Raw genomic sequence first — 13809 nt, 5'->3', positions numbered from 1 at the left:
CCCATATACCTGAGGTGTCACAACCAAGATTCCAAGAAACATCGTCAAGTGTTAACCTAAGCATAGGAACTTCCTCTTTAAGTGCAACGTTACTCTGAATGGAACGATAGATGTCCAAATTAATATGATTCACTGCTATATCCCTTTACCCCAAGAAACTGGGTCTCAGCTCCAGGCTGGCTTGCAGGGCTAAGGCTTTGTATGATTATTGTGTGAAAAGAGTGACAATTATGGAAAAGTAACCTTACTATGCTATGTAAGACTTAATTTTATACTCCCTCCATCCTAAATTACAATTTGTATCTTTTTATGAGACGGAGGGAGTACATCTACTAATTATGGAAAAGTAACCTTACTATGCTATGTAAGACTTAATTTTATACTCCCTCCATCCTAAATTGCAGAATTGCACTTTTTATGAGACGGAGGGAGTACATGTATCTAGAAAAGGCAAAACGAATTGTAATTTAGGACGGAGGTAGTATTATTTATCCTAACCTTAAACACAAGAGAACGAGAACACAAAATATAATGGAATGAATCTTCAGATGCATGCTTCTGAATCACCAAAAAAATGTATGAAAAACTTTTGACAGCATATTAATTAGGAAAATATCCATAATGAAGTGCAAAAGATCACCATCTGCTGGTCAAAAGCCATCTACAGCTTGCAAATATGCATGAACAAGTACCTGAAGAACCATGGTTGATGTTATGAATCCAAATGCATATTCTCCAACACGGGGATGGCTAATAATCGCTACCTCTTTAAATGCTGTTGTATTTTGATCTGTCGAAAGGAAATAAAACATTATAAGAACATTTCTGGCAGAAGAAAGGAACTATAAGAAACTTGGAAATAAATGTCAAAATATTGATAGCTACATACACACAACATTTAGTGCATAGAATTGGTGCTTCTGAGTCATGGTAGTAAAAAAATTATGTAAGAAAAAAATGTGACTGTCAAACTGTTTTATGCTCTTTATGGAGCATAATGTTTACCTTATTTAAAACTTATCACTTTTTAGATATAGTGTCCATGTGCTGGCAATGGGAACATAAACAACCATTTTACAGAAAAGCTACATAAATCTCTTTGACACAAATAATACGTAATACAGATGTTATCATTCTGGTGCATGTGAAATTGCAGCTGTATATAGATTACATTACCTGGTGAAACAGCAGTACTAACTTGCTTTGACGCTGAGTATATGTGCCTTACAAATGGCATTTTCTTTATAAACCATTCTCCAATCCAGAAGACAGTTGAACCCACCCAAGAGGACACAAATATTCCAACAAGAAGTATAAACACAAGGGAGGTCAAGAACCCAAGGCCTGAAATATTGTCAAAATCTCTTGGCACGATATATGAATTCAAGAAAGAGAAAGTATATGCACTCTACAAATCATAACAATTTATCATGTACTCAAGAACTTCAAAGAATTTAGTTATAGCTGGCATATCAATAATTCTACACTTAGCAATACATAATGATAAGTATAGTATGAATTTAGTATAAACAGTTACCAAATATGTCAAACCCAAGTTTTGCGTAGAGTGGGCTGAAAAAACCATCAACAAATTGAATAAACCACCAAGTGATGAAGAACGTGACAGCAATTGGGAATAGAACTACACTGCAAAGAAAAGGTAGGCAGACAAAAACAGGATATTAGCATGGATATATTGTAGCTCTTGCAAAGTATCTGAATTGGTCCTTGTGAAACATACCATCTGGTCATAAATTTTCTTGACACCCAGCTTTGAAGAACAGCAAAGCATGCCTAGTGAAACAAACAAGGTGCCAAGGTTATTAAGTACGAAAAATACTGTCTGTAAACATAGTTTGCATTTGGTGTCGTGAGAAATCACGTTGTACCCCCTAAACCTTCATTTCCAACAGGATCTATACTGTAAGTAATGCCCCCACATTGCCACAGCCAGTGGCTTCCGGCTTTTCACAATAAACGTTGAATTGGACGAACAAGCACAAGCGCAAAATAGCACTAAGACTCTAAGAGGACCGATAATATGGGGTATTTTAAAAAAATGAAAGCGTTAATCTGGCCTCGCAACGCGTGGTCAGGTCATGTCGCCGCACATGGCCGACCCCTGCTGCCCACCCGAAACAGGACTTCTGAAGATCAAAGGGCGAGACAGCAGTTGAACCGGGAGTCCGGGACAGCGCAGCCGCATAGGCGCGACCAGATCCGAGCGCCAGGATACAGCGCGGGGGTAGGTTCTAGTTCTAGGGCGAGACGGATCCGGACCTTGCGCGTGGACGTGGCGGGCGAGCTGGGCCGCGGCGGCGACTTGACGGGGTCTGCGGGGGCGAGGCGGCGGCGGCGGCGGGGGCCTCGGCATGGGTGGTGGCGGCTGGGGGGGTCGAGGGGGGCCGCGGGGGACGGCGGGGGGTGGCCGCGAGGGGCGGCGGGGGGGGGGGGGCGGGGGGGCCGCGCGCCCGAGGCGGCGGCGGCCGCGCGGGGCGGCGCGGGGCGGCGGCGGGGGCCGCGGCGTGGGGGGTGGCGGCGGCGCCGGGGGGCTCAGGCGCGGGGGAGAGAACACGCAAATGTGGGCCGGGCCTAGAATAAGATGCGATCGAACGGCGTTTTTAGGGTTCCTCTATTTTCGTCGGCCCAGTTGGCCGACGAAAATAATGTATTTTTATCGGCTTAGGACTGGCCGATGAAAATAGTATTTTTATTTCATCGGTTAGGGTGTAGCCGACGAAAATATGGATCATTTTTCGTCGGTCTTTGACCGGCCAACGAAAATAAGTTCTAATTTCGTCGGCCTGTGTTGGCCTGTGTTGGCCGACGAAATAAACTATTTATTTTCCTCGGCTTGATTCTAACCGACGAAATTACATCTGGCCGACGAAATTGAGTTGTTTTGGTGTAGTGGCATGCAGCACCTGATCACGAGCATTAATGGGCCATATCTAATTTGGGCTAGGGATCATATATATTTGATAGTTACGGATTCCTATGTTAGAGTGGTCACAAATGTAAAATAGCATCATTAAAATTGCAAGCTGAATACATACTCAATTTTAAAATTATGGTATCCTGAAAGAATTATCATATCCAAAATCAAAATTGAATTTTGGTTTAAATTAAACATAATTAATAGGACAATTTCTGTATATTACTTGTCACCATAATTGATTAGCCACTAAATATAATTAAACATCATTAAACTTTCATCCATCGACACTTAATAATCGGTCCACGCATCTCAGTCAACTTTATCATAGCCAAGAAGGTTGCCCGGTAGATTATAACCATTGCACACAAAATTGCAAGATCTACCCACTTAGAGTAGCCCATCTCCACTTGTAATTTCTTTAGTACGTGGTCACCTCCCATGAGAAGTCCATTACGATTCATTTGGTCCCCAAATGTTAATCCTACGAATTCATTCTTGTATAATCCTTGCATTCCGTACTTGTGATAGGAGATGAAGTACATTGGGTACTTCCACACAGGTTTTGGGAGGTCATCAGGGAACCTGAAGAAACCACAACTGAGCAGCAGGAGTGCTTGTATTCCAGATCCAATGGCGATACCAAGGAGAATATCGGGCACCATCACTGCAACAACCATCATCAGTCCCTCCACTAGCATTATGGATGCCCACAATACTGCCACAAAGTAGATGAAGTGGTCCATTCCTCGTTGGAGACCAGTCATGTAGTATATTATTGCACCTGGTATTATGCACATTAGTCCTAAGAATGGAGCTGATGAGAGTGTGTTGGAGATCACAAATGCAGTGGCACCATAATGCCCATTCAACCTTTCCTTTCGAAATACCTGAAATCCCAAAGGAAAAAGTTCTTTATTATAAAAACTGCAGAATTTCAGTTTCTTGCGGACAATTGAAGAGTTTCATTAGAATAACACCTTCATATCCTCTGCAAAAGATGGGAATCCTTCAAGTGAAGTCATTGTCAATATTGTTGTTATACACATAATCAATGATATTCTAGCCTGGAATGCGTACAGCGTATATTAGTTATTGATTTTTCTCTTCTCTCTCATATGGGTTCCACTACATATAAAATTGTACAACTTACCTGGATGGATCCCATACTAGTGTCGCCAATATTGTAGAAAATACTGCCAATGCTGAGGCAGACAAAAGTGAAAATTGCAAATCTCAACCAGTAGTAGCCTATGTCTCGGTGCATATTGACGCTCGATCTTTTGATGAGCACAAGCAATTTGGTGAAGAAACCAGCTTGCCTTTCCTTAATTAATGGCAGAACCTGTGGAAAATAAATAACAAAATAAAGCTCTTTATGTGTTTAGCAAAACTCACCTTATTTGAAGGAATAAACTAATTGAAGGATATACATCATTCTCTGTCCTCATGGCCTGAATGTTGGCTGCCAAATTATGGAGAGATCTGAAAGAGTTAACCAGAGTTTCAATAGCTTCAGCTGCACTTGGAGACTTGAGACTGGGCCCGTTCTTTATTTCCTGTTCCACCAAATCACGATAATACTATACAAAATGTATATGTATTAAACATTTTCGAATTTCTAGATAGTATAATCATTGTAGTAAACGAATTAGTAGTCAAAGGTGTATACCTCATCAAAATCTTTGTTTATAATTCGTAGGTAGTGATCAGAAGGATTCCTCCTCAAGGGACATGGACAGCCATTGGCGGTGAAGAACTACAACATTGTAAGAGACAAGGAAAGCCATCACCACTGAAGAACACCCAAAAGTTGTGTGTCCGTTACATATATTGAACAAAACAATAGTATTGATTGCCACTTTATGCATTCTAAAAAGAGTGAAGTCCATTTTGGCCCTAAACTTGTCTTCGAGTTTGAGCACACCCGGAGATCATTCTTACTTGAACTCTCGAACCCCCCCCCCCCCCCCCCCCCCCAGACACACACACACACACCTCTAAAGTAGTTTTTCAAGGGGATTTTGCTAACATGTATATGGCATGTGGGTCCCATATGCCAGAGTCCACCTCAACCTTTTGCCATTTCACCTACATTAGGCCCACCTGAAAACCCCCTTCTTTGTGTTCTTCTTACTGTTGAATGACGCCAGCATCCAATGGCCTGTCCTCCGGCTGTTGAAGATGCTGAGTCGAACAAGAAATTCTTATCTAGCTTGGGCGAGTCCGACACTCCCATCCAAATACAACAGAACCCACAAAACCAATCTCGATATCAAATTGAATCCAAGTAACGAAAATCAATCAATCGAGAAGCAACAAGCGAATGAGATGAATTTCCACCTGCACATAGACTCAGATGACTTCCATGGATGTCTATGTTAAGCAGCCATAGAGGCTAAACATGTGGTCTTTTAACGGAGTCGAGTTGACCCGCGAGACAGAGGAGGCAGTTGAGGGGGGTGCTAGTGGATATCCCCTTGCGACGCCGATGAGGGAGCCAGAGATGGCGATGTAGGGCATCAATGAACCAGGGAATCATGGAGTGATTGCAAGAGCCACCCACCAAGTAACGAAAATCAATCAATCGAGAAGCAACAAGCGAATGAGATGAATTTCCACCTGCGCCTAGACTTAGATGACTTCCATGGATGTCTATGTTGAGCAGCCATAGAGGCTAAACATGTGGTCTTTTAACAGAGTTGAGTTGACCCGCGAGACAGAGGAGGCAGTTGAGGGGGGTGCTAGTCGATATCCCCTTGCGACGCCGTTGAGGGAGCCAGAGATGGCGATGTAGGGCATCAATGAACCAGGGAATCTTGGAGTAATTGCAAGAGCCAGCCACCAAGGAGCGATTGCAAGAGCCATCAAATTCTGTGGTTGTGCATGAAGCGGAGTCGCCCCCGCCACCGGCCTCCCCCTAGAGGATGGGAAGATAGGAAACACTAATATAAAAAGGGTTTTAGGAGCAGGTAAAAATGTATTTTTAGAGGCGGGTGCAGTACCCATCCCTGAAAATGTATTTGGGATCTCGCAGCTGAAAATACAATTTTTAGGTGCGGGTAACGCGTCTGCCCTGAAAATGATTTGTATATTACAGCCAACCAGCCCCGTACTATCAAGTTATAATTTTTTGATAAATATGCACACTTGCATCACGCAGGGTTCGAACCGCATACCTCAAGCCTCGCACATACCTTCCTCTCCACCACACTACACAATCATTTGCGACTCTATAGGATATGCTATTATTTTATATTAACTCTGAAATTAATTTGTAGGTGCGGGTGACGCCATCACCCGCCTCTAGAAATCCGTTTCTAGGTGCAGGTGACGCCACCACCCGCCCCAAAAATATTTTTCATTTTTATTCCAAAAATCCATTTAAATATTTCCATATAGCAAAACAAATTAAAAAAATAAAACTTCTACACTATGGTTATTGTGAACTATAGATAAAAAGAAAATATACCAAGTATATTTCAGTGTACATAAAGGTTAAGATTGTCGAAACCTCAAAGTATAATTTTAGTTGTACGAGATACTATATAATTATAGCCATATGTAGATATGTAGGTTCATAATAATATTTTGGACTGTTAAATGATCTTAAATGAACAAGTTATCAACTATAAAATTTGAGATCTGGTTATTCTCTGCAATTTAGATATAAAATTTAACTTCATCCAAGATAATATAAAAAGTTATAAATTTTTTGTGTGGAACTATTTTTAGAGGCGGGTCATGCCAACACTCGCCCCTAAAAATGTGTTTTTGGGACGGATGACGCCATCACCCACCCGTAGAAATACCATATTTCTAGGGGCGGGTGATGCATCATCCGCTCGTAGAAATGCCATATTTCCAAGGGCGGGTGATGCCATCACCAGCCCCAGAAAATGATGCCTATTTGCAGGGGCGGGTGATGATATTACCCGCTCCTAGAAGTGCTTTTGTAGGAGCAGGTTACCTTTTGATCTGCTTCTAGAAAAAAAATAGGGCATCCCTATAAATTGTTTTTTAGCGGTGAAAGAAGAATGGAATTTGAGAAAGTGGAGGGGCCTTCGCTAGAGAGAGAGCTTATAGGTGGGACCAGTGCTGGACGTCATAGAAATAATAATCTGGACTCCAACGTCTGAGATCCGCATGCCATGTGCTCGCCATGTCAATAAAAACCACCTTGGAAACCACTAAGAGCAATATGAATAGTTTTGAGAGTTGGGTTGCAAATGATTTCTGGATTTCAAGTTCATTTTTTTCCAAACAAAGATATAAATTCAAGGGTATGTTGACCTTTACTCTTCTAAAGATAAATATGTTGTTTAGCCTACTACCTAGTTTTGACTCCATTTTAGGAACAGTCACCAGAAAATGTGGGTGTTTGTTCTCCTAGTCCTTCCCTAGGATTCAAATAAACTCTAAAAGAACTCTTTTCCAAAAAAAAAAGAGTTATACAATGATTGTTTGTTACATTCCTATTTTATTAATTTGGCTATACGAAACTTTTAGTCATTAATTAGGTTGTAATCAATGAAAAGGTAACGGTGATTTTGAGACCGGGCACGACTCTGAAGTATTTAGTATTTGATTGTCAATTTAGGCTTAGCAAATGATCGGAGTGCACGAGACGTAATTTATAAAAAATCCAACCGATGAAAAGACCGTACTAACCTCAGCTGCCTCAGGAGTTGGCCCAAAGTATACCATCCTCCCGTTCGCAAGCAGGCAGAGCCCATTGAAGAGGTCGAACACCTCCGTGCTCGGCTGGTGAACGGCGGCGACCACCGTTGTCCCCGTGGTCCTCGCGAGCCTGGCGATGTGTGCCATGACATGGTACGCGGCGGCGCTGTCGAGCCCGCTGGTGGGCTCGTCGAGGAAGAGCAGGCCCGGCGACGCGAGCAGCTCCATGCAGATGTTCACCCGCTTCCGCTCCCCGCTGCTGATGCCCTTGCACACCCGGCCGCCGATCCGCGAGCTGGCCACCGCGCCCAGCCCCATCTCCCGGATGGCGCGGTCGGCGCGCGCCAGCTTCTTGGCCAGCGGCATGGAGCCCGGCAGCTGGAGCTGCGCCGAGTAGTGGATGGCTTCTCTCACCGTCAGCGTGGTCATCAGCGTGTTCTCTTGGGTTACATATGCCTGTGGTAGCAGTTATGCGAAATGAAATACTGTGAGAATTATGGTGTCACTCAGATTACACGAAGGATTTGAAGGTCTTACCGAAGTGCCGTAAGAAAGCCTCTTCCGTCGGCCATTGATCAAGATGTCGCCCGTGCCATTCATGTATACCCCGAGTCGACCTACATTTGCATTAATTCAATGGGGAATACTGATAATCTCACCTGCTCTAAGTTTTCTACTTCCAAGAAATAGAGGAAATCTTCGTAACCGAGATCTTGATTACACTTTTTGTGAAATGAACGAACGAAAGATCGTGGCTATGTTACCAGACAGGGTGTCGAGAAGCGTGGTCTTGCCGCTGCCGGAGGCTCCCATGAGAGCCAGCACTTGGCCGGGGCGGGCGCAGCCGGTGATCTGGTCGAGAATCAGCTTGTGCCTCCCCTTCTCGTCGACAGCCGTCACCGAAACATCCCGCCAGGTGAGGAAAACCCCGCGGCCGGTCTCGTGCTCGCCGCCGATGCTGCTGGCGACGTTGAGTGGCGTAGTCGGGCTCGGCGTTGGTGTCCAACGCCGCACCACCGGCGACGCCGCCGCCATTGTTAGCTTCTCCCAGCGGTGGGAAGCAGTGCAGGCCTAGTGCTAATAAGCATGTTATTTATCTTTGAGATCTCACCAAATCAGAACCTCGAAGAATTAACCTATGCGTTAGTCAAACTAGGACAAATATATATAAATATATAATCATGAACGATGAGCCACGTCGCCAACGTAGTTCTCCGTTGAAATTGCAGTTGCTTCGTTTTAAAAGAGCTCCATATATGCGTGATCATGTTTGGCAAGGTGCGCTACGCATGTGGCACGCAAGTTATATAAATCTTGTTGGCATGAAACTAATAATAGAATAGAACGTGCAGGGCACGAGAGTTATCTTAGCTGGCATGAGACACCGAAGCCTCCGCTTTATATTCTGAAACATTTTTAAAGACGAGATCAGATGATCTTCAGATATACAAAGTCAGTATTAAATAATGATCAACAAAACGACTTGTCAGTAAACTGGCTAGCTTGAGTTTAAGTACTTTGGTTGCAGTAAATCTTGATCAAAACCACTAGTAATAACATCCCAAAATTGCGAACCGGGAGTAGCTCAAGTGGTAAGGTTCCCCGTGGTCGAACCGACTCGGCACGGGTGCTTGTATTTTCCTAGATTTATTCCAGAATTTAACCGACGCTATTCTTTCTCAGTGTCTGTGGTGACTTCGTCAATCTCGAGGATTTGCCGACTCAGTCTATCGGAGGTGCTCATGGAGATAGGATTGCGTGTGTGTATTCATAGGGATGAGTGTGCGTGTGTGTTCGCGTGCGTGTATTCATAGGGATGAGTGTGCGTGTGTGCTTGTGAGCGTCTGCGTCTGTACTGTGTTTCAAAAAAAATAACATCCCAAAATTCATAGCACTATTACCCTGCACTTATGTACGTCATATTTTATTTTTTGAGCATTCTTACTCATATCATTTGAATTCAACTCAGTAAAATTATTCCAGCCTTAAGTTTTATGGTGAAAATTGAGTTCTTTCATAGTCCATAACTTATCATAGATTTTATAAATAATCCCTAAAAATTTTTACTTAGGTCAGTTTTCCTTAATTTTCGGGAATTAAATCTGTTTGTTAGGGACAATAATATTCCTCGTACAAGGAATACTGGTACAAGAATATTCAACTTCTGTGGATTCTCCATTTTTGTGGGTCCGACAGTTACCAATTTACCATCATCTTCATCTCTCCCTCGTCCGGTATTTGCTACCATTGTATCACTTGGCCGTGCACCTCATGTAATCTTCCCTGCCTTGATTCCTTGACGAATTGGGCTGCAATCAGTGGCTTTCCACTTCCAGTCCCCATTGACACCACCTAGAGCTCCCCTCCACACCTTCCCATCCCGGCATATCCCGTGCTCTCGCATGACAATGCGCAGCAAACCGTGCATTCCCTGGTGCCCGTCCATTTAGGTATGAGAAATATGATCCGAATGGACTCGTCTCTACAGTAGTCCACAGCAGACTGGTACCAATCTTTGCTGTCGCTAGACAACCTGTGCAGAGCCACAATGGGCATGGATCTGATCAGCTTGTTGACTGAGTCAACTATGTTCATTGTGGCAGCTACGCTCAGGCTTTACGATGCTGTCGGTAGCGCTTTGTGGGTTTTACTTTCATATTTTCCCTAAACTTTTCTAACTGCAATGAGTTATGCATGTGCAGGCTTAGCCTAATATAGATCAATGCTTCTTAACTAGTTGTTGCATTGTCATTCGTTGATTATTGATTCACTTCCCTATTTTCACACTAAAATCTGTTAATCTATGACGAAAAATTTTCATCACGTATCGCTGAAAAACCATCATAAAGCAGTGTTTGTGACGATTTTGCATAACGTCATATATCAAGCATCACAGATCGATACAATCCGTGTTGTTTCTAATTCATCATAAAATAGCCTCAGGTCTGCATAACCCAACCCGAATCCAACTTTAGTGACGAAAATAAACATCATAGATAATCGCCACGTGTGTTAATACTCATCATGGATCAAACAGCCACATCACCAACAGGTGACGTGGCTGATGACATGGAGGATGATGATGACGTGTCAGCTAACGTGGCTGATGACACACGGCGAATGATGTGGCAGATGATGTGTAGGTTGACATGGCTGATTACGTGGCAGCTGATATGGCTGATGACACGTGCCAGATGAAGTTGCCAATGACACGTGGCTGATGACATGGACACTGAGATGGCTGCTGACGCGGATGTGAACTCATCACGGCCCATTTTTGAAATAGGCCCATAAGCTGATACAATTTTTTCGATCCATTATTTTTTGAGTGCCTCTCATCTGGGTGTAGTCATAGCATCTGTCCATGTACATGCAAGCACACACACCAACCCCACCACATACGCATGCCACACTCACACCCCACGCACACAATAAGACCTACAACTCTACACAGGATCGAAGACCGCGTCCTTCTTGTGATCACCGGAAATTCCGTAGACGACGGGGATGTTGTACTCCCCTTGTGGCTCCACGCGTGAGAGGATACAGACTTATTAAATAGGACACAGTTCCGATGCGAAAACCCGGGACGAGCGGGGTCGAACCCGGACGGTGAGTGCTCCACCGAGCCCACCACTAAGCTACGCGCTTTTTTGATCCATTATTAATTTCAAATTGTATTGACTAAAATTCTAACCCACTAATAGCCCATAAAAATTCAGCCCACCAAAGTTAGGCCAATTTTCAGCCCATTTATCATAATTCGCATTATGATGGTGTCAGACCCGGGGCTACGGGACTGTGTACATAACGTAGTTTAAACAGGATTAAGAGATAAGGCTTGTCTTATCTCTTATTTATGTTATTCTCTGCTCGTATAAGAATAGAACTAGTCGGTACAGAAGGAAACTACTCGAGTTATACTCGATTACGATTCCTTGGCTAGTATTGGACTAAGATTCATGTAACTCCGTCTTCCCTTATATATAAGGGGGGCAGGGACCACCTTCAAAACACAACAACAACACCCAAGTCAATACAAACCACCATACAGGACGTAGGGTATTACACACCTCGCGGCCTGAACCTGTCTAAATCTTGTGTTCCTTGCACCTTCGAGTTTCTGATCTCGGCGTCTCCTCACCTAAATTTAGCACCTCAGATATACCCATCGGAAAGCAACCGGTAAAACACCGACAGCTGGCACGCCAGGTAGGGGAGCTCATCGAAGATCCATCGGCGAACTCGATGGCATCTTTCCAGTTCACCAGGTCAGTACCCTCTCAGGGCACGACGTTTGTTTTTGGCTCATGGGTCTACGTCGCAGATGGCACGAGCAGTTTCCATCGATTACTCGTCGACATGAAGCTAAAAACTCTTGCGGCAAGTTTTCATAGCGACCTCGACAAGTTCGTCGATAATCTCGATGACTTGTCAATTCATGGATCCGCTACGAGGACCGAGGAGGAGTCTGCTTCCGGCATGACTCCGTCCAGCGCTGCAACAACCTTGCTTGGGTTGGACTTGTTCCAACCTGAGGTCTCGCGTAGCTGATCACGACTTGGTCTACGCAATTCGGCCACTGATCTTCAGGAGGCCAACATCTCCGAGTCCCTCTCCACATTGGAGAAGGACTTGGACTCTTTACTCCAACTCGGAAAGCCCGAAGCCACCACACGTCGGGGGGCTGCGAGTTGTTTTGGTGCCAACGGTCTGATGATCACCTCCTCTCCAGAGGGGCTACTTCATATGGAGTGCGATTTTTCAATCGCACACCACACCAAAGAAATAATTCAGGGTATGAGTACCTCATAGCTTCAATGCAGCTAAGAGAGTACTCGAAGAAGAACTTCAAGACGGAGCTTCAAAAGAAGTCGAAGACTACTTCGAAAGTACTCGAGAAGCCTGAAGTACTCAGCTACGAAGAGCTCGGGGGATTGTCAAACCTGTGGCTACGGGACTGCATACATAACGTAGTTTAAACAGGGGGTAACCCGTGATAGGCCAATCATCGGCCTCCTCCAGAAGACCTGCGCCAGCAAATCAATGAGGGACGCGATGCGCGGTCCGTAATCGATTCGAGGTGCAGAGAACGCGAAGTAGCCGAGACAGAGGGTACTGACTGCAGCGACCGTTTCCCAGCTTTCTTCACACGGTTTAGCAGTTACAAGTACCCTGAGGGCTTCAAGCCGATCGGCATCACCAAGTATGATGGCAAGAAAGCTCCTCAGCAATGGCTACGTTGCTACTCCACTGCCATTGAAGTTCGAGGGGGCTCCAACGTCACCAAGGTCATCTACTTCTCGATGGCTTTGGACCCTGCGCCGCTCACGTGGTTCAAGAAGGTCTTCATCGACAACTTCCAGGGGGCGATCACTCACGCAGGTACTCGTCACGATCTTGCTCAATGTAAACATGAACGTAACGAGCTCCTACGGTCCTATACACGCCGTTTCTTCGACGTCCGTGCTACTATTGCGAATATCTCGGAGGAAGACATCATCGACTGCTTCAATAATGGCATCACCGACCCAGGCATCTATAGAGACTTTGGGCGGAACAGACCGAAAACTGTTGCAGGGCTTCATGATATGATGCACGACTGGTCCGAGCAAGAAGAAAAGATGCGGGAGCGGTTCCCGAGGTGCAATGATAGCAGCTTGAGGGGTCCAAATGACAACCGCAACGACAAGAGCCAGTGGGACTACTCGGGTCCATCCTGAAAGCGCAAGCCAGACGATCTCGTCATGGCTGTGGATCATCCCTCGCGAGGCAAGAAGGCAACAACGCAGGAGGAGTTCAAAAAGCTCCTGCAGAAGAAATGCCCATGGAATCCGGGCGCCAATCATGCGGCAATTGATTGCTACCACCTCCGGAGGATATTTAGCAATCCTGGCGGCAGCAAGAAGAACAAGCCAGTGGACAAAGAACCCGAAGACGACGACCAAGGGGACAAATCGCACAATGCAAAGTTCCAGGATGCCTCCAAGACCGTCAACTTCATCTTCGGGGGAGATGGAGACTTCGGCTCCAGGCAGGACCAGAAACTGCTTCTCCGAGAGATCATGTCCGTTGAGCCAGCAGTACCACGACCACTCTGTTGGTCGGAGGTCCCCACCTTGTTTTCCCGTGATGACCAGTGGACAAGCTTCTCGGAGCCTGGTAAGTTCCCCCTGATCCTGGATCTGGTGGTG

General features: G+C 44.9%; 1 protein-coding gene and 1 long non-coding RNA gene across 2 annotated transcripts; both read right to left on the bottom strand.

Moving 5' to 3' along the window:
* Nucleotides 1–498: 498 nt before the first annotated feature.
* On the bottom strand, nucleotides 499–1303 carry LOC112898711. The gene is made up of 3 exons (XR_003229921.1): nucleotides 1177–1303; nucleotides 693–790; nucleotides 499–558 (listed from the first exon to the last, which is right to left on the bottom strand). It is a non-coding gene; the product is annotated as an uncharacterized LOC112898711 (long non-coding RNA).
* A 1821-nt stretch (nucleotides 1304–3124) lies between these two features.
* Nucleotides 3125–8650, bottom strand: LOC112900491 (ABC transporter G family member 11-like). Its single transcript, XM_025969351.1, has 8 exons — nucleotides 8380–8650; nucleotides 8153–8232; nucleotides 7607–8071; nucleotides 4608–4694; nucleotides 4369–4494; nucleotides 4089–4280; nucleotides 3916–4002; nucleotides 3125–3825 (listed from the first exon to the last, which is right to left on the bottom strand). Exons 1-8 carry the CDS (start codon nucleotides 8648–8650, stop codon nucleotides 3205–3207), a joined length of 1929 nt encoding a protein of 642 aa, XP_025825136.1. The 3' UTR covers nucleotides 3125–3204.
* Between the last annotated feature and the right edge of the window lie 5159 nt (nucleotides 8651–13809).

The sequence above is a fragment of the Panicum hallii genome, chromosome 7 (genome assembly GCF_002211085.1).
Source record: "Panicum hallii strain FIL2 chromosome 7, PHallii_v3.1, whole genome shotgun sequence".
Classification (NCBI taxonomy): Eukaryota; Viridiplantae; Streptophyta; class Magnoliopsida; order Poales; family Poaceae; genus Panicum; species Panicum hallii.
Note: the sequence above shows the minus strand (reverse complement) of the source record. Positions and strands in the feature narration are given on the sequence as shown.